The sequence below is a fragment of the Neltuma alba genome, unplaced genomic scaffold, assembly GCF_004799145.2.
Source record: "Neltuma alba isolate B1F8T4 unplaced genomic scaffold, ASM479914v2 tig00002910_pilon, whole genome shotgun sequence".
Lineage (NCBI taxonomy): Eukaryota > Viridiplantae > Streptophyta > Magnoliopsida > Fabales > Fabaceae > Neltuma > Neltuma alba.
In genome coordinates, this window is record NW_021633068.1 from 18,514 (window position 1) to 40,822 (window position 22,309).

The 22,309-nt window shown below is 32.6% G+C and overlaps 2 protein-coding genes across 2 annotated transcripts; both read left to right on the forward strand.

The window, feature by feature from the left end:
- The first annotated feature begins 10,946 nt into the window (after positions 1-10,946).
- Positions 10,947-17,724, forward strand: LOC114739800 (putative potassium transporter 12). Its single transcript, XM_028927877.1, has 9 exons — positions 10,947-11,450; positions 12,103-12,331; positions 12,429-12,677; positions 13,401-13,451; positions 14,112-14,372; positions 15,101-15,153; positions 15,254-15,368; positions 15,497-15,751; positions 16,402-17,724. Exons 1-9 carry the CDS (start codon positions 11,205-11,207, stop codon positions 17,448-17,450), a joined length of 2,508 nt encoding a protein of 835 aa, XP_028783710.1. The 5' UTR covers positions 10,947-11,204; the 3' UTR covers positions 17,451-17,724.
- Positions 17,725-19,132: 1,408 nt separating this feature from the next.
- Positions 19,133-21,850, forward strand: LOC114739801 (dihydrolipoyl dehydrogenase, mitochondrial). Its single transcript, XM_028927878.1, has 2 exons — positions 19,133-19,498; positions 20,417-21,850. The coding sequence occupies exons 1-2, from the start codon at positions 19,229-19,231 to the stop codon at positions 21,665-21,667; spliced, it is 1,521 nt and encodes a 506-aa protein (XP_028783711.1). The 5' UTR covers positions 19,133-19,228; the 3' UTR covers positions 21,668-21,850.
- The last annotated feature ends 459 nt before the right edge of the window (positions 21,851-22,309 follow it).

Below are 22,309 nucleotides of genomic sequence, written 5' to 3' on the forward strand. Positions count from 1 at the left end.
CTATTTATAAGAGCTAGTTAACTAATTTGAGAAAATTAAAGAAAGAAATTAAGTTAGTCATTTATAATAAATAAATACTATCTTTCCTAAAATATGTTTACTAATCAAGTGTATTGGCTAAAACTATTATTATTAGAAAGACTATCTTGGAAAAAAATATATAAATATGAGAGACAAAGTGAATTGGAGTATTATATTTAGGACCAAAATAAAAGTCAAACGAGGTCTTATATTAAAGATCGGAGGTAGTATATTTTTGCTTTGAAGCATGTTATTCAACTTCTCTAGCAATTGACATTCAGTTTTTATTTAGGTTCTGTTAATCATTTAGTTTATTTCAAAATATTAACATTGGCACTTCGTAATCCGTAAAAGCACTTCTGAAACCATGGTTTGGTTTCTATCCAAACACCCCCTTAATAAGAGATCCCCAAAACTTTTAATTAAGTCCGTGCAGATAATCACAAACTATCAATTTTATATTCCTTAAATTTTATTTTATTATACTTTTTCTCAATTTTTTATTTGATATCTATACCTTTTTTCTTAATTAATTTTACTTTATTAATACAATTATTCATTGAATCTCGATTCTGTTAGTACTTAGTACCGGTAATTCAACTGTAGTTAACGATGCTGACATACCAAACTTAAATAATTTAAAACATATAAACAGCAAATTAAAAATTGATAACACACGCGCACACACACTTACGCGATAGTTTTCTTCCCTTCATTCAAGCACAGAAACATTGCACCGAATCTTTTATTAGAAAGGCCAGTGAGGGAAGCAGTGAGCAAATTAGTATCTTCTGGATTTCCTCTCTCTATTGCAGAGCCACTTTTGTAAAAATCTCATTGACTCTATCCTTGGAGATAAAGGTTGAAGGGTCACTTGTAGCACTACTGTACTGGAAATTAAAGGGCTCCTGGCTCTGAGGTGGACCATCACGGTTCAATTTGTTCAAAAAGAATGCAACCAAACTGCTGATGGGCTAGCAAGTTACAACTACTGTACCTCTTGACATTGCTCCTCCTCAACACATGAGGGCACTGATAGATAAAGAGGCTTTGGGATCTCAATCCCTATTGGTCTAATTTGTTTTCAGCTACTATCTTTTGTGCCCAAAAAAAAATCTTGGAGTAAAATACGGTCTGACCATCCTTTTATTTTGTTTTAATTATAAAAACTTTAAAGATACTTTTTAATCCAAACCATTAAGTCTGTTAAGACTTTTTTAAAAAAAAATTATAAAAATATATTTTTAATGAAAATCTATATTTTAACCTGTAGGACCCGTTTAGATTGATAGTGGAAAAAATAATTTATTTTTATTTTAGTTTTAAAAAAGTTAAATTAGGTAATATGATTTATATTTCGATAGACTTTTTGTAAATAAGTCAGTTTCTAAAAGTGAAATTATTTGTGTTATTATTGAAAAAGTAAATTTAGTTGTAAAATGAACAAAAATTATATGAATTTTATTAAATAATATATATAATTTATTCTCTCTCATATGGTATACTCTCTAGTTACATTTTTCAATACATTTTTTTTTATCATTTATTATAAGGACATATATTTGAAATCAAAAACATATTTATAACATATTTATTACTTTCAATTAATTCTATCTAATTCTATGTTATTTGTAAATTAATTATTTGAAACTTATAATAAGAACCGGAAGAACTAGTAAATTTCTTAAAGATAAAATTCAGCTCCTTTTTTAACTTCTTCTCTCTTCACTTTTCAAATGTCATAAACTTATAGCTTATTATGACTTTTTATACAAAAGTTAATTTGTGCTATCGTCAATCTAAACACTACAATTACAGCTCAATCGTTCTTAAACTCCATAAACAGCTTACAAGTCACCGCCAACCCAAACAGAGCATCCCAAATCCCAAATCTGTTTTTAATACTCGTTTGCAAACCTCAAGAGAAAAACAATGGCTACAGCCATGAAGTGGAGTGCAGGTGCAGCGATAAAGAATGGTGACACCAAAGAGGTACGAAGCTCCCCCCTCCCCCCCAAAAACAACAAAAAACCAAAAAAAAAAAAAAAAAGAAAATTCAGATGCCGTTATAACATTGTTTCGCGGTTTCCATCCTTAAAACTATGGAAAAGAAATTGTTTTCTCATCTATGGCTAAAATGGCCAACACAATAGAAATTTCATTAACTACTATCTCATATTCTTAATATAATATCTTGCTTGACTTTTAATTTAATTCTAAATATAAAATCCCAATTCACTTTGTTTCTCATAATTATTCATTTTTTCCAACGTAATCCTTATAGTAGTTATATATATTTAGGGTGTGTTTGGATTGACAGTAAAAAAACTGACTTTTATTCTATTTGACTTTTATAAACGTAAATTAAAATAGAAGTTAGTGTAATATAATTTATGTAAATTAAAAAGTTAAAACTTGTTTAAATGATTAATAAAAAAGGTTTAAATATAAAATAACTGAAAAGGATATAAATTTATTATAGTGAAATAATTTTAGAAGAAATATTAAAATGAAAAATATAAAAAATAAACATAGTTAATTTATTATGAGAAAAATTTTGAAAATAATAAAATACTAAAAATTTTCAATACTTGAGTTTTATTAAGCACATGTATTCATATATATTATATGTATATAATTTGACAAATTTAAGACACATTAAAATATAAAAAAAAGAATTATTTATTTATTATTAGAAACATTATAAATATTAAAAAACAATTGGGTTTGTAGCGGACTCTCATTAAATTTTATTAGTTTTTTTTTCCTTGTAAATATCAAATTGTTGGGGTTTTTTAAAGAGAAATTCTATCTTTTTATTTTTTATAGAGCAAAGACGAATCCCATTTTATCTTTTTCCCTCTTGTACATCGTCTCTATAGAAATGTGCTTTTTCTCTAAAAGTAACATAAAATAGTTTTCACTATCCCACACAGGGAGTGTTTAGCAATATGATGAAACCATGGTTTGGGTCTCAAATTTGCCAAACAGGGAGAAAAATTAACAAAACACAGTTTCAGGCCAAAACCATGGTTTCAGTATAATTGAGGGGGTGTTTGGGAATGCTTAAAAGTGCTTCTAAGAAGCACTTTTTCACAAAACGAAACAAATTTCTCTACATATTTACTTTGTAAACCGTAAAAGCACTTTTAAAATCATGGTTTGGTTTACATCTAAACACCCTCTGAATCCATTTTGCTTCTGGCTTAAATTAGAGAGTATGATTGTGCCTGTCAGAGTAGATCTCAACGATAATATGACTTTAACACATCTCAATTATTTTTTTTATAAACATATTTAATCTTATATTTTATAAATATATACACATATTAATTAATTATTAATTATATTATCTTATGTATTATTAATTATGTTGGTAAAAAAATATTATTAACGATTTTATTCCTTCAAATTAAAATGTATCATAAAATTTATCTTTTATGTAATTATTATATTAACTTATGTTTTTTTTAGTAATTTGTACATATAAAAAGTGCTTCTAATAATAATTATCTAAACACTCTCACTTCTCAGAATCACTTTTTCACAAAATTTATTTTCCTAAAAATCTATTCTCTAGAAACTATTCTCCAAATCATGATTTAATTTTATCCAAACAGTCCCACTGCAAAACTAAAAAGTTCACTTGCACAAAAGCTATTCCAAACAAGTACTCCTCCCTAAATAACCCTGCACTGCACATTGCATAATGACCCAAGTGTGTTTTTCACTCCACATGAAGATCCAAACACTTTCTAAATATTTCATGAAATGATATTTAATTAGTAAGGATATTTTAAAAAAGATAATACCTATTTATTACAAACAACTAACTTAACTAATTTTTTTAATCTACTCAAATTAGTCAATTAGCTTCTATATTAAGAAATGGAGGTAGAATTAGTAATTAAAATAAATAATTTTTTTATAAATGTGACAAAAATTAAAATTATAAAATTTCATAATAACATGAAAATTAATAAATTTCATAACATATTAGAAAATTTGAAAATATATATTAGAATTATTTTTTATTGTATAAATGTTTTTTTTGGCAAATATAAATATTAAAATAGTTCTTATGTTAAATAAGGGTATTTTGGCCAAAAAAATTTAATGGTCAAATTCAATAATCAACTAACAGTACGATGGATAAAAATATAATTTCAAATATATAAGAAAAATTTGTGTAATATATATTTTAAGTTTAAGGAAGACTTATTCGAGTTTTCAAAATCAAGAGAAGGTATATGTAATTAAGACAAAAATGAAAAGTTGTTAGAGTATTCACTCTCATGATTAACCTAGTCTGATTTGATCTATGCGCACTCTTGACACCAACTAATCAAAACTCACTTGAAGCGAAATATTGGTTAAAATTTAAATGTGTAAAAGTTATAATTTTATTTGAAATATACCCTTACTTACGAAAATGTTGGGTGAGAAAAAGATAATGAATGAAAAAGATATGAGAGATAATGAGTGAGAAAAAAATATCTAATTAATTGAAATAAAACACAAAATATTGCTTATATATGAGACCAATCTTACATAAGATAATGTTTTTTGTAGGAAGTGCAAAAAAAACTTTAAAAAAAAATCTAAAGACCTCCGGTTTTTAATATCAAAGTTAGTCGGAGATTCAAATTGATTATAAATATAAAATTTTAATATACTTTGTCTTCGATATTTATCTATTTTACTCCCAAATAATTCTCATCGAAATTGCATATGTCAAGTAATATCTATGAAGGGATAGTTTCAATATATATAATTAATATGAGTATTTTAAAAAAAAGATATCCATTTATCATAAATAATTAAATTAATTTTGTTAACATTTATAAATTAGTTGGATGTAGTAATGAATAAAAGACATATGTATGGATGCATATATGCACTTCTAGAATGGATTCCGTTGCCCGGTAAGTACATTGCCTCATTGCTTAATCGCGAGAGAACAAAGAATGGTGTCTCATGTACATAACAAAATAACGGGTCAGTAGTGTAGATGAATCAAAACATGTATTCTCATGCAAAAACTATATTAAGTGTAGATGAATCAAAACATGTATTCTCATGCAAGAACTCAACCTAATCATCATTGGCTGCAACTGATCAGTATTCAGTCATGGCGAGGACAACGATGATATGAAGGAGACCTGCTGAACCTGTGGCTGCGTCTGCGCTTAAGTGTTCTTTTCCGTCGTACCGGAGATCTTCTCCCAGAAGGTGATCTGCTCAACCTGTGGCTGCCGCTGCTCTGAGGTGTACTTCCTCGTACTGGAGATCTTCTCCGGGGGGTTCTGTAGCAAAATCAAGCAAATTCAATAATTTTAGGTATTGGCTCTTTCAAATTGATCATACAATAAAAACTGAGCAAAGAATTACTACTATTTATTATTTCAGATCTGTGTTTGTCATCAGACCCTATTTGCTAGCAAATTAGATTTCACCAACTTTACAGAGGATATGAAACCATAAGAAAGAAGATACTGGAGCTCTTAGGATCCTAAAAACTAGAGTAACGTAAGACAATGCTATAGTTATAGTTCCACATTTTCAACGAAGCCATCGGTGAAAGAATAAGACAACAAATTACGGACTGGTAGTATAAGTGCTAACTTCCCAAAATTTGCAAAACAAAACAAAGAGATTACCACAACCAAATCAGATCGATGCCAACCTTATGGGGATTTAAAGAAGAATCAACATTAAATTTAAGGCAAATCATCAATTCTTTAAAGAGGGGAAGTTATCAGTAACCTTTCAGCAAACAGTTCGTAGACATTACATCTCAGCAACTACTCATAAAGCATAATTAGAAGTAAATTCATGCTCTGCAATGCAATTTACGAACCTAGCTAACGTCTTTATTATTTTATTTACTGTCGAGGGTTCAATTATTGATGACGCAGCTATAAGCCTATAAGTATTTGAAATGCTTAATTGTTTTAATTACTATATCATCATATGGCCTATACAGCAAACCAACCTGCGCTTGTCATGCCTCTCGTTTGAACTGCTTCTATGCTCAAGGGGCCAATGATGCCTTACATGCCAACCATTTTTGCCTGCACGAAACTCAGTATTCGTATCAATCTTGAGACAAACTCTATAAATAAGGACAGAGTAAAGAGGAAACCCTACGAATTTACTATGACATAAGAAAAATTCTGTAACTCTATACAATACAGAGAAAAATGCAAATGACAATGTAATAGCAGCATGGTGGAACTATGATCTTTAATTATATCTTTCCTTCACAAACACGCAAATATCGTAATCGAATTATACGCAGAATTAAAAATTTTCCAAGAAACTTGGGTTTCTTTGGCAAGAAATGAGCAAGAACAGTAAAATCTAACTGGATTACCTCTTAAGAGTAAGATACGGACCCAATTCGTTCCGAAGATCCTGACTAGTAAAATCAGCGCCCAAATTCCCAAAATACACATGGGCCATCGTCGAGAATCAGCAACAGCCTATGGAAGAGATGGCAAAAATAAGCATAAAACATCCGATCGATGGTGAGAATTCGCAGAAGTCTTAAAACAGTGGAAGAGAAGCAAATGGTTCGAGCCAATCTCAGAGATAGCTTTGTGTATTTTCAAATTTCTGAGAGAGAAAGGAAGGAAGCGATGGCTCATATGCCCAAGACTTGTGCTCGTCAGGCTTCTGTTGGCGTGCTTTTGTAATTTCCTTGCATGCATTTTGAAACTAATATTAATAATGAATAATTTATAAATAAAAATAGATTAAACTAACTTCAATCATCTCTATTTAATATATATTTTTTGCTTTTAATTATGTTATTCAACTTCTCTGACTGACAATTGACATTCAGTTTTTATTTAGGTTCTGTTTATCATTTGTTATTTCAAAATATTACAAATATAACATTGGCATATATTTTTATTATTGAATTAAGGATAAATTATATAAAATTTTTAACCTTTAAAACTTAATAAGAGATCTCCCTAAACTTTCAAGCCTATGCACATCACCCCAAATTATCAGTTTTATACTAGCTAAACTTTATTTTTGTAAGCATATAACTCCTTTAAATTTTAAATTATATGCAGATAAAGTTCTTAAATTTTAAGTTATTTGCACGAACAAAACTAATACCATAAGAAATATTTATAAATTTAACATTTTGAGGTGGTTTATTGTAAAATTTAAAGGAGAGACTGGATATTTACAAATTAAATGAGTCGAATAAACTTTATTATTATTTTCTGTACCAAAAATTATCAATACTATTAAACTAAATAATTTAAAAGTTATATTTACAGTGATAAAATTTTCAAAGATTATTTTCTTGCTTCTTTTTCTTTGGAGGGAAAATGACATGAAAAGACCACCAATATTATAAGGAACAATGTCTTTAATTAGAAATAAAATAAAAAATGTCCTGATTACATACATTCAGCTTTAGGTCCAATCCAAAAGTTAACTCATAAGTAGGAGGTATCCAAAAGATATTTAAACATTGTGGGCGTCAGGGCTTCAGGCAGTGGGACTTATCATCACCGCTCTTCACCCCCTCCCGCAATCAAGGCTCTGATACCACATCGGGCTTTTAGGTCCAACTTAAAAGCTAGCTCATGGTGAGGTGATAAGTCTCACATCGCCTGAAGTCCTAACGCCCATAATTTAAATATCCTTTGAGTACCTTCTACTTATGAGCTAATTTTTAGGTTGGACCTAAGAGCTTGATATGGTATCAGAGTCTTGACTATAGAGGAGAGGGATCCGCATTCCGTGCTCATCATCTTAATGAGCACGGATTGCTCAGCACTCAAAATGTGGACGTTTTGAGTGCTGAGTAGTATAATGAGAGACCTTTATTTCTTTTAAATTTTTTTCACTACAAAAAAAATATATGTATTAAAATTAATTTTAGTTAAGGTTTATCTAATACTCTGAAATATTTTTTAGATAAATTTAATATTTTAAAGTATTTTATGATATCCTAAAATATTTTCTCATGTGTATTTAGTGTTTTAAAGTATTTTATGATAGCGCATTTGAAAAATATTTAAGAATCCTATATTTCAAAGTATCTTGTGGTTCATCTAGTATCCTAAAATATTTTTTGATATGTGTTCATCATTCTAAAATACTTTATGACCGGACACTAAAAACATATTTCAAGGTCTAGTATTCTAGAGTTTTCTATGATTTATCTAGTATCTTTAAATATTTTTTTAACATTCTAAAATATTTTGTGATACAATATCACAAAATAGAAAATTTTTTAAGACATTAAATGCATGTGAAAAAAATATTTTAAGGTATTAAATGAATCATAAAATACTTTAAGGTATTGAAAACACCTAAAAAAATATTTAGAGTACTAGATAAATGTTAATCCAAAATAATTTTAATACATACTTCCTCTGGTTTTTAATATAAGAGGTAGTTCAACTAATTCAAATATATTAAAAAATTATCTAAATTAGTTATTTGTAATAAATAGATAATATTTTCTCTAAAATACCTTTTACTAATCATATGTTTTAATTAGAACCACCAATTAATTAAATCTTTAACATGTCTAATTATTACAAGGACTATTTTAAAAAAAAATAGATATATATGAGAGTCAAAGTAGATTAGGACCTTATATTTAAGATTAAATTAAATTTCAAACTAATTTTTATATTAATAATTTGAGGTAATATAAATTTTTTTAGCAAAAATAAAGTCAAAAAAAATAAAGCGCTCACCACTCAAAACGCGCAACGTTTTGGGTGCTGAGCATGGAATGCGAACGCCAAGAGAGGGTGAAGAGCAGTGGAATGATAAGTTTCATATTGCCTGAAGTCCTGACACCCACAGGGTTTAAATATCATTTGGGTACTTCCTACTTATAAGCTAGCTTTTGGGTTATATCTAAAGGCCTAATGTATCATACTCTTTCAATCCTAAATGAGTCTTATATTTAGAATCAAAAGAGTAATTTGTAATTTATATCGTCCCATAATTGGCAACTAAATTTTCATCACTTATTATAAAATAATGAAAGTAAAATTGCAAACTTTTTTATTTACTCATCACAATATGTTATTAAGGGTGTTTTTAAAGTAGAGATTGCTTCTAACAAAATGAATTTATCTGATTTTTTAATATATACCTTAACTGCAATATTTACATTATCTGCTTATAAATGAGGTCCATGCATCAACAACGAAATTTAATCACATTGTTTACTAGCTTAGCTAATTTACATTGGCTCTTAGAATATCAATTAGAAATATGTAAATAAGTTTAAATAGTTAAAATTTAATATTATATATATATATATTTATATAGGTCATAACTATAATGAAGTCTTCCTATTAAATTTGGATTGGACAGTTAAGAAATAAGACGTAGGAATGAACCTTTATCGGTCATTATAAGTATTAGAAAAAATTACAAAGGTTCGAAAAAATTCAATTTTTTTTATCACTTTTATAAGTTTAATTTGTAAATGATGTAATTATTAATAAATATGAAAATTTCATATGTAAATATAAGTCATTATATTTATTTTGCAAATATATAAGTTTAACTTGCAAATACGTAAATGTAACTGATGCATATAAATTTTTTAGATTTCTTTCTATTTAATTTCTCTGAAAAAATTATTATGAGGTTGAAAGTATACAGTTACTTAAAAGTCTTATAACATATTGCCATTTCTTTTGTCAAAATTTGTCAATGTATATTCTCACTTGTTGTAAAACTTTTCAGGGAATACTACCTCCGATCTCTAAATAAAAAAAATAGATAAAAAAGTTCGAATATAAAATTTTAATTTACTTTATTTTTAAAATTTATAATTTTTTAAAGTATTTTCATTAATTGCACATATAAAAAAGATTTTGCATCATGAGATAATTATAATATATATGATTAAAAATACTTGAGAAAACCAAACTAATATTTATTATCAATAATTGATTTAACTAATTTTTTAATATGTACTCTTTTTGATCCTTTTTATAAAAACCTCATAATCGAATTATAAGATTTAACAAAACAATTAAAATTGATTAAAAATAATAGATATGTAAGAAATAAATTTTTCTTCCAAACACGCTCTTATTTGTAACAGGTAAGTAAAAGAGAGAATATGAAAGAGAATGTAATACACCGAGTTACCAACCTTTTAATTAATGTAATATATAAAATTAATTAGGGAAAAAATGGTAAAAACACACTAAACGTTCAGACAATCATAATTGAGATCTTATAAAAGGACCAAGGCAATTAAAATTTTATGTTCTGATAAAGAGAACCAGAAGGAGTATAAATTACTAAATATAATTTTTAATATAAGAGATAGATAACTAATTTGAGGAGATTAAAAAAATTCACTAAATTGATTATTTATAACAAATGTATATTGATTTTTCCTAATTATCCTATTTAATCATACATATTAAGACTATCTCTTGGTGAAAATGTTCTATAATTAATAAAAATATTTTTAAAAAAATATAGTAAATTTGACAGAAAAAGAAAACTCAGGTTGAGTTTAAAATACTATATCTGATCCTATTTATAAAATTTTATTTATAATCTATAAATAAAATCTTATAATTAATACGGAAAGCAGTTTATTTGACTCTTATCTTTTGTTTTTATCTTATGCGGTACCAATAGCACCCCTACGTTTTCGGTCAATGCCGTGCAGAATTCACGTTGCAAAAACCCGGACACATGCAGTCTGACACTGATCCTGCTCCAGTATGGTGTCCCTCTTCCTGGTCCACATCAACGACCTTGTCTTTTTTCTCATTATTTGTCTAAATTATCATGTTGCGGGTCCGCCAGATTCCCTTCCAAGTAAATCAATAATAATTTATCTCTTTTTTCAAAAAAAATCTATCATTGGGCATTACTCATTCGTGATTGAAGTGCTTCGTGCTTTGTCCTTGTCTTTTGCAGCCAATTCAAACTTTCTTCTATTCCTGCTTCACAAATCCTACAATTGGTCGAAGATTTAGCAATAGGATGAGATTTTTTCTCAAAAACGATCGAAATTTACTGATACCGTTTCACACTTTCAAGAGCTGATACTGCACTAGACTAGAGTCAAAGCTTGGAGACTTTGAGCCGAATCTAAGTTTTTGGGCCAGTGGTTCCCCCCCCCCCCCCTTTTCTCACGGTTCTTTGTTCTCTGAAGAATGGGAGTGGATAAAATTGAAGAGAGCAGTGTGAGATTGTTGGCTAGTAGCAGCAGCGGTGGAAGCACCGGATCTAGGTGGGTCGATGGGACGGAAGTGGAGTGGGAGGTTACTCCGTGGACGAAGGAAAATGAGAATGAAGGATTGAGATCAATTCGAAGAAGGCTTGTGAAGAAGCCCAAGAGAGTTGACTCACTTGATGTAGAGGCCATGGAGATTTTTGGGAAACACGATCACCACTCCAAGGTAGTTTCTTCCAAGTCCTTGACTTTATGATAGCTTTTTTGACTATGCATGCTCCAGTGACTAACGAGAAATGAATCGATATTCAAAGACCAACATAGGGGTTGAAATTTTTGAGCCTATGTATTTGAGGTGAAACTCTACATCCAGGACTGTGGTCTTGAATAAAACACCAAACTTGTTTGTTGTTAAATCATTAGTTCATTGCCATTTGTATTGGAAAAGTTTATGAGAGATAAAAATTACATTAAAATGCTGCGCTAGAATTATCCTTTCCGCATTCAAAGTGTGTAAAAGGGGAAAAGAACCAACCAAATATCAAAACGGGGAAGAAAAACAGCTAGAACCTCAGAGCTTGGGAGTATTATTGCACACTTAATAGCTGAGTAAGATGGAAAGATGAATGGTTAAATGATTAACTTGGTAGAGCACATCAAACTCTTATTACTTTACATTTAGAATTATCCATTTATTTGGAAGTAGCTGAAGATCGAAGAACTGTATTGTAGTGTACTTATAACTGTAGAATTGAAATGTAAATCATGGAGAATTTGAATGCACATTACACCACTTCCGACAGCGACTCCTTTTGACCATATAATGGTGAATACAAAGGCATCTCTCTTTTTTAATCTTTAGCACTTGCGTGAATCAGGATCCTTCCTTTTGGACCACACTGGCACTAGCATTTCAGACTCTTGGTGTGGTATATGGTGATATGGGAACAAGTCCTCTATATGTTTTCTCTGATGTGTTCAGTAAGGTTCCGATTGAGTCAGAAATTGATATTTTGGGCGCCTTATCATTAGTGATGTACACAATAGCAATTATACCCTTGGCAAAGTATGTTTTTATAGTCCTCAAGGCAAATGATAATGGAGAAGGTAATGAATTTGCAATTTCATTGTCAAGTCTTCACTTTGACTTATTTGTCATTATTATAAATCCAACTCTTTGTGCATTTAATGAACTTAATTGTAGGTGGAACATTTGCACTGTACTCGCTGATTTGTAGGTACGCAAATGTGAGTCTTCTTCCAAATCGTCAGCAAGCTGATGAGCTTATCTCTAGCTTTAAGCTTAAACTACCCACTCCAGAGCTGGCAAGGGCTTTGACCGTAAAGGAAACACTGGAAAGAAAGTCATCTCTGAAAACCCTTCTGCTGCTGTTGGTTCTGATGGGGACTTCCATGATTATTGGAGATGGTATTCTGACCCCAGCAATATCAGGTACATAAACATGCTATCTTCATTAAGTGAAGTCGCAGTGACAAACTCCAAAAGAAGCGACCTTGATGTACTTGACTCTGTTTTAAATCTGCTGAATGTTCAAAGATCATATCATCAGCTCTGAACATTACAATGTGAAGATTGGGTAGCTCAGAGAGTACTTTTAACCCATTAATTTGCTATGGAATGGCAGTCACATGATTATTTATCAAGAGGCTATGGATATCCTGATTACCAGTGAGATTACTATTTGCATTCATTATTTAGTTAGCGTCATCTGTTCCAAGCTAATGTGTTTCCTATGGGATCAATCTTCTTGTGTATACTGAAATAAGATCCCCATCTAATTGAAAGGAAATGTTTAGTATTTATATCCGGTTTATCAGCATTCTGATAAATTAATTAATTTCCTCATATCATGCAAAGTGCCAGTATTACACAATAACCTGCCTCCTTAACTGAAACAAGTTTTTCATTTTATATAGCATGAACTAAGTGTATTTGGTGCCATCATGGGGGCTTGCAGCTGTGGTCCATCAAAGGCTGGGGCTGGACTTTGTTAATTTCATTAATTGGCTTTGCATTTTTACTAGAACATCAATTTCATGAACTTCTTATTATTTGTTTAACATTTTCTGTTCTATTTTTAAGCTGATGTTTGGAAAAAATTTGCCTGTGTTGCAACTTAACTGGGACTTTGATGCTTCTTTGTCTCTGACACAGTGATGTCTGCCATAAGTGGTTTGCAAGGTCAAATTAATGGATTTGATACAAGTGAGTATATTTTCCACTTCTCTATAAGAATCTTGCTTTTCTTCAGTTGGATAAAAACGAAAACCAACCAACAAAGAATGAAAGCAGAGATGAATAAATACACAATTTAGGAGTGTAAATAGTACTAAGATTCCAATTCATCTTTCAATTTCATCTTTTAATTGTAGAGGTTTTATTTATATGGAGGTTCTCGTGCTGCCTGCTTCCTTCTTCTATTATTTCCTTAGGAATATAGGGCTATAAGCTACTGTGGTCAAAGTCTTGACATATCTTCAAAGAAATAAACCAGTGGCCTTTTGTTAAGGGCTGGTTAGATAGATCTCCCTATTTGAGATAATCCAAAGGAATGAAAGATTAATCTATACATTTCTGGAGCAAATCTCTTGAGGCCAAAGTCTTTCCGAGATTCTCAACCAGTGAGTCTGGTAGGCTTTGACCTCAGTAGGTCAGAGATGGTTCTGTCTAAAAACATACTTTAGTAAATTATCTTTTTCTGAGGAGTCAAATTTTTGCTTGTTAAATTGGCATTTTGACTTTTTAACAACTGACGCTTTGGTTTCCTTAAGAATGCTGTCTTGTGGTGTGTAACTATGAGCAACAGACAGTGCTGGTATCTCAACAACAAAGCTTAGTTCTTTATTCCCTTCTTATTACTTGCAGAGGAGGTGGTTATTGTTTCAATCGTAGTCCTTGTGGCTTTGTTCAGCATACAGCAGTTTGGAACTGGTAAAGTGGGTTTCATGTTTGCTCCTGCGCTTGCTTTATGGTTCTCTTCGCTGGCTTTGATTGGAATATACAACATATTCAAGCATGACATCAGTGTTCTGAGAGCCTTCAACCCAGCTTATATCTATTATTTCTTTATGAAGAACACCAAAACTGCATGGTCATCTCTTGGAGGTTGTGTTTTGTGCATTACAGGTACGTATTTCTCTTGATCTTGGTTGATTGGCTTTGCAGTGTGGGTTTGACCTTTCTTATAGCCCCCGATTATGACCGTTGCTTCTCTCATCTCCATCGTATAATCACTTAGTGCCCTTATTTTAGACTTTTGTTTTTTCCCTTAAAGGTTGAGAATTGTGAGCCAGGAGATGAGATGATTATAATAATTTAGGTGGTTAATTTTAGATGCTAGTAGAATATGCAATAGCATAGAAGATACAAGAAAGACTTGCTGAAACTATCCTACTCTTTCCTCTCACTCTTGCGCTTATGCACAGTGAAAAGGATGATGATTTGATAACCATCACACCTTAAGACGGTGGTCAACATGTGAAAAGTTTTTGCTAAAAGGAAAATGTCTCAAAAATAATAATTGTTAGTTTGACTTAATTTGTACCACATCACATTGCCTCTCTATGACAAAGCAATGAAGCTTTTTTCTTTGTTTCAAAGATGATATACTTGGTATTGAGTTTGCTGATGCCTGATGATACGATTCTTGATATGTGTTTTGGTATGATGCACATACCACAGATTTGCTAGGATACACCACAAAATGTGAATGACCTAGAAGTTATTCTAATACTCTAAATTTAATATGATCTTTTCCATGATAATGAGAAAATTGTGATACGTTGAAATAGGCCTTTCACCTGGGGGCTAAAAGGAACCAGTAGCTTGTATCTATCTTTTGTTTTCTTTTGCAGGTGCCGAGGCAATGTTTGCCGATCTGGGTCACTTTTCTGTGCGATCAATTCAGGTTTGTGATTCATCAATTTCTTTCTTGAAGATTTAACCCATAAGATAAGTATGTTAATCCTTGTATGAGTAGTTTAAGTTTCATTTCATTGCTCATACAGATTGCCTTTTCTTTTGTGGTATTTCCCTGTCTCCTCCTTGCTTATATGGGCCAAGCTGCTTATCTGATGAAGCACCCTTATGCTCATTCAAGAATATTCTATGAATCTGTTCCAGGTGATGTTGGTTGATATAACTGCAAGTGTGCTAGTACATAAAAGTATTGTCCTTCAAATTATAATGAAGAGGTGCATATTCTACTGTAATCATTTTGGCACCTGCTGTTTCTTCCTTGTGTAATACAGAGAGTCTGTTCTGGCCAGTGTTTGTGATAGCCACACTTGCTGCTATGATTGCCAGCCAAGCTATGATATCTGCTACATTTTCATGTGTAAAGCAATCCATGGCTTTAGGCTGCTTTCCAAGGCTCAAGATTATTCATACCTCAAAGAGGTTTATGGGTCAAATATACATCCCTGTAATCAACTATTTTCTGTTGATCATGTGCATAGTAGTTGTTTCCATCTTCCAAAGCACCACTAGTATTGCAAATGCATATGGTAAAGTATCCCACCTCTCAATCTTCTCGAAGTGTTGTTTTCTCTTTTCTGGTTCAAAAGCGACCCTTGAATGGATTCTGGAAGTACTTTGTAGAATAATTTACTGACTATTTCTTATCCTAGGTTTGCCATCTATGTTTGAAGTTGGTCATGATTACAATTCGAAGTGTTAAAAAATTAAATAACTGCATTGGTATTGTTATGTGAATAAAACTTTTTCACTACAGTCCAAAATTAAATGGCGTGGGTGCTTTTGAACACAGTAGGATAAAATACATCACTATGATAGAATCACACTGTTTATTCCCTTTGTGTTAAAACACCACTTGAACATAGTTCCTGAATGGTTTATTTAGTATTTTCTGATGCCAGTAATAATAAACCATATGCCCGCACTATGGATTGACTTGAAATCACTTTTTCTCTTGATTTTTAGATAAAAATAATTTATCAAATTCCATTTCTATGCTCAAATGCATTTTCTGCATTCATATAAAAGCATTCAATTGCTGGCTTACATGAAAATTATGTTATCGCATAGCTTAAAGGGACAAATTAGGTAGGTCAACATACAGCTAACATGGCTAGTACTATAATACTCGACACCATATTTAATCTATCTTTTTGTGAAATTCATATCATTGTTGCAGGCATTGCTGAAGTAGGTGTCATGATGGTTAGCACCACCTTGGTGAGTCTTGTAATGCTTTTGATCTGGCAGACCAACTTGTTCCTAGTTTTTGGTTTCCTACTCGTATTTGGATCAGTAGAGCTCGTTTACATGTCCTCCGTCCTATCCAAAATCACAGAGGGCGGCTGGCTTCCACTTGTTTTTGCTTGCTTTTTCCTCTCTATAATGTACACGTGGAACTATGGAAGTGTTCTGAAATACCAAAGTGAAGTCAGGGAGAAGATCTCCATGGACCTCATGGTTGATCTTGGCTCCAATCTTGGAACTGTAAGAGTACCAGGAATTGGATTGTTATACAATGAACTTGTCAATGGCATTCCCTCTGTTTTTGCTCAGTTCCTCTTGAACCTCCCTGCTGTCCACTCCACTTTAATTTTTGTTTGCATTAAATATGTCCCAGTCCCAGTGGTTCCTCTGGAGGAAAGATTCCTGTTTCGAAGAGTCGGTCCAAAAGATTACCACATGTTTCGCTGTGTTGCCCGGTACGGCTACAAAGATGTAAGGAAGGAAGATCACCATGCATTTGAGCAGCTTCTCATTGAAAGCCTGGAGAGATTCTTGAGAAAGGAGGCTCATGATAGTTCCTGGGAGGTCAATAAAAATGAGGACGTGGATAGTGTCTTGGCGATATCAAAGGACTCTGACCTTCCCAGTGGGAATGTGTCTGAGGACCTAAGGATTCCATTAATGCAGGGTCAAAAACCAGAAGAAACAGGAGCTTCTACCTCTAAGCAAGCTTCAATCTTGCTGCCGGCTAGCGCCATGTCATCAGATGAAGACCCTAGTCTTGAATATGAGCTTGCTGCTCTAAGGGAAGCGACGGATTCAGGATTCACCTATTTGCTTGGACATGGGGATGTGAGGGCAAAGAAGAACTCCATTTTCGTCAAGAAGCTAGTGATCAATTATTTCTATTCATTTCTGAGAAATAACTGCAGAGGAGGCACAGCGAACATGAGAGTTCCTCACACTAACATCATTCAAGTTGGGATGACTTACATGGTCTGACTCACTCTAGTGGTTGTCTTTGATATCTGCAGTGAAAGTCATTCTGGGAAATTGAAGTTACCATTTGGCTCCCCGTTGTAAATTATCTCTATAACCCCTAGATTGTATTGCCTATTGTAGAAGTATTGAACTATATTGGGTTGTGGAATATTTATTGCCACCCAGATTGTATGGCCTGCTAGACAGTTATTTCTAGAACTCCTAGATTGTTTCATATTTTTTATTAATTTCACATTCTTGTGGAAATTTTTTCTACAATTATGTTATCCTAAAATCAGAACGCAGCTGCAGAAGATAGCTTTATTATTTTTTTTTATTATTATTATTATTATTATTCGGTTTACAGGGGGAACCAAACATTTAAAATGACAGCTCATAAAATGAAGACATTGGATGACTGGGCCGATTTAGCCTGTGAAAATCACAAGGGTAAGATGCATGTACTTTACTTCAATTTTAGTAAAATTATAAAAACCTCCACTGCATTTTTTAAAACATATAATTTAGTCTAATTTTTAATACAATTAAAAATATTTCATTAAAAATTTCAAAATACTTTTTTATTAATCAACTTTATATTGTAGAAAAATTATATTATTAATCAATTCTTATAACATATTTATTTATTTTCTCTCTGATTTCAACAATCTCAAATGATTTTGCACAGAATTTCATTTCTATTCATTTATGAAATAATAAAAGAAAATTTCTTGAAAATAGATTTTAAAGAAGCAGATTTAACTGCCGATTGAATTGCTAAAGTTTCATTAAGAGGATTTTGCCCTTTTGATTGGGTAAGGAAACCTCTTTTTTGCAAAAATTGCTTATGGCTGCTCTTGGAAAACCTTTGTTGGATCTTTCACTCAGGATTTACTTTCGAATTTCAATAGAATGAAACATCCACTTAGAAAAAACCAAAAAATATTTTAGTTCTTAGTTTATTTTTGATCGTCTAGCATTATGTTTGAAGGCAGTTTTAGGTCCAATGAAATCTTCTAGTTGGCAATAATATATAACAAATAGTAGTTTAGTGAAGAGGGTTAGTCCCTTATAACATGACAAATTAAAATTTAAGTCCCCATTAAAAGAAGTAATTACCTTCTTTACAATTGATTGGGAAAATTAATCTGAAATTTTCGATAATTTCACCTCACATTTAATCAAGTTTTATATATTTTTTTTCATTAAGTCTTTATATTAATAGGATCTTTGTAGTTAGTTTTTATCACGTGAAAGTGAAACTAAGTGTTCAAAAAACCTTCAATGTAGAGATCTTATTAGAAGTCAAATGAAAATTACAGAACATGTAATTTTAAAGTTTATTTCATAAGATGAATTACTTAAGATTATTTTTTCTCAAGTAATATATACAGTAATTACATATGTTAATTACTTACTATTAATTTATAATTCCAACACACATGATTAATAAAGATATTTTAAAATTTATTACAAATAATTAATTTAACTAATTTTTTTAATCTCTCATATTACATTGGTTAATTATTTTTTTAACGTAAAACGAATAACATTACTGGTGGGAAATTTTCATCCAAAATAATGATGATGATTGTTAGTGGTACTCCATTATAAATTAACTAGTTAATTAGTTAATAATATTAATTCATAACTGATAATCGACGAGGAAGATGACGAATGCACACGAACCAAGGAACATTTCTCTGGTCACTGTTCGTCTTCAAGAAAGACAAGCGAGGGTTTTCTTTATCTTACACTGAGTGGTCGGAGACCAAAGAAGAAGAAAGCGACGATCAATCATGGCTATGGCAAGCTTCGCTAGACGGAAGGCTTACCTTCTGTCGAGAAATTTATCCCCGGAGACTCTCAGGTACTCCCTGTCTCTAGCTTCTTTCTCCAGGGGATTCGCTTCGGGATCTGACGAAAACGACGTCGTCGTCATTGGTGGTGGCCCTGGTGGGTATGTCGCCGCCATTAAAGCGGCTCAGCTTGGTCTCAAGACCACTTGTATCGAGAAGCGTGGCGCCCTTGGTGGCACCTGCCTTAACGTTGGCTGCATCCCGTCCAAGGTAATCTATGCTTTTGCATTTAATGGAAGAATACTTATGTGTCTGAATTTCCTTGTCAGTTGTTACGGTTGAACCTTATGGAGTATCCTGTCCAGTTTCTTCTAGTTGAATTCTGCCTTTTTACGGGTTTTTTTTTTTCCTTTGTTTGACCAATCCAGCTCTCCGGTTTACTTCTTGGTATTAAATTGTTGTCCTGCTTGACAAAGAATTTTCTGGAAAAGAGATTTTTCTTTTTAGGGTACAAATAGCTTAGGCGAGCATTAGTAATCTCAGTTGTGAATCATACTATTTCTAACCTATGGACGCCGGTTGTTTGCATCAAGGGCAGTCTCATTAGCTCAAGAAAGGATAAAGTTAGTAATGCGGTGATATCGAGAAGGTTTGAAGAAGTATGAATATGGATTTCGATGTCTCTTGTCTGTGATTTGATAAACCTTGTATGACTTGTCCGACTTGGCCAGTTTTGTCTCAGAATTTTGGATGATTCATTTTTCTCCTCGGCTATATATCTGGGCTTTATATACCATGCCCCTTATTGAAAGAATGAGTTGATCACATATATCAATACCAAAGTTCGGATATGGGCACTGGAGCATAATTTGCATCTTAGAGAGATTATCAAATGGACATGAGCCCTTAAGACCCTTCCTCATTACTTCAGAATCTGAGTTGCAGCTATTTTATACTTGTACTTTACATGATTTGTCATACCAAATCGTTTTGCATTTGTAGACTTGCGTTGATGTTTCATCAAGTTGTTTTATTTCCAAATGTAAAATTGAGTCAAGTAACCTTTTTTATCCTCGTATCATGAACTGAAAATTGAAGGTGCACATCTGAAAAAAACAATAATGGATGAAGTCTTATTTTTAGACAAAATACTTATTTATTGGCAGTCTTTTTGATGGTTTGGTTCAGGCACTGCTGCATTCTTCCCATATGTACCACGAGGCAACACATGCATTTGCCAGCCATGGGGTGAAATTTCAATCTGTTGAGGTAGATTTGCCAGCCATGATGGCGCAGAAAAATAAAGCTGTGTCTAATCTTACTCGCGGTATTGAAGGTTTATTCAAGAAAAATAAGGTAAGCTATGTGAAAGGATATGGCAAATTTACCTCCCCATCCGAAGTCTCTGTGGACACCATTGATGGTGGGAATACTGTTGTAAAAGGCAAGAATATTATAATTGCAACTGGTTCTGATGTGAAATCTCTGCCTGGTGTCCCTATTGATGAAAAGAAAATTGTATCATCAACTGGTGCCCTTTCTTTGTCGGAAATCCCCAAGAGACTTGTGGTCATTGGGGCAGGCTATATTGGGCTGGAAATGGGATCAGTATGGGGCCGACTTGGCTCTGAGGTAACTGTTGTTGAGTTCGCCCCAGATATTGTTCCAACCATGGATGGGGAAGTTCGAAAGCAGTTCCAGCGTTCTCTTGAAAAGCAAGGAATGAAATTCAAGCTGAAAACTAAGGTGGTAGGAGTGGATGCTTCTGGGGACGGTGTGAAGCTGACAATTGAACCAGCAGATGGAGGTGACACGAGCACTATCGAAACAGATGTTGTTCTTGTATCTGCTGGTAGGACTCCATTCACAGCTGGACTTGGGTTGGACAAGATTGGAGTTGAAACTGACAAGGTGGGACGGATTTTAGTTGATGAAAAATTTATGACAAATGTGCCTGGAGTTTATGCAATTGGAGATGTGATTCCAGGTCCAATGTTAGCACACAAAGCAGAAGAGGATGGGGTAGCTTGTGTAGAGTACATTGCTGGTAAGGTTGGCCATGTCGATTATGACAAGGTCCCTGGGGTTGTGTATACACATCCTGAGGTCGCATACGTTGGGAAGACTGAAGAGCAGGTGAAGGCACTTGGAATTGCGTATTGTGTGGGGAAGTTCCCTTTCTTGGCTAATAGTAGGGCTAAGGCAATCGATGATGCCGAAGGACTGGTAAAGATATTGGCTGAAAAGGAGACAGACAAGATTTTGGGGGTGCATATTATGGCACCCAATGCAGGAGAGCTCATTCATGAAGCGGCCGTAGCCTTGCAGTATGGTGCATCGAGTGAGGACATAGCACGTGTTTGCCATGCACATCCGACAATGAGCGAGGCTGTAAAAGAAGCTGCAATGGCCACTTTTGACAAGCCCATTCACATTTGATCACCTCGTTACTTGGTTTCCATTTTGCCCAACATTTTTTACCTTGTGTTCCAAGCAGATTCAGGTGTTTAAATCCTGATTGGCTCTTCACTTGCTTATATTTCTAATAATTTACTGATATTCATAATAACAAGAGTAACTGTGTTCATTTTATTCTCTCAATGCAATGCTTTTTTGACTGCCCATGTGCACAAGCTTCAGTTGAGGGTGGCATATCCAAGGGCAACCAGGATCCGGAATCGCAGAGATTGACTGCCAAAACCAAAGTATTTCTTTGCCCCATACGATTAAGTTGGTAAGCTTTTGAACGGAGATATTGGAGGGAAAGAGAAATGAAAGTTTCATTGAGACTTTAATTTTCTTCCGCTGAAAGTTTTTTCCTTCTAGTGTTTTCCCCTCGTGAGACATTAGGATAGGAATATCTTCAAGCCTTAACAAAGACTAACCTCATATTGAATGTGAACAGTAAAGCCCATCTTAATTATTAACCAAGTTGTTTCTTCCATGAAGGTTGGGAATTGAACTCAAACTACTGGAGGAACAAGTGCTTTTACCTTCCACCTAAAACTTTCTAAGGGAAGGGAGGAGACTTGGGATTTATATCTTGAACCAAGACCCTGGTAAATATGTAGTATGTACTGT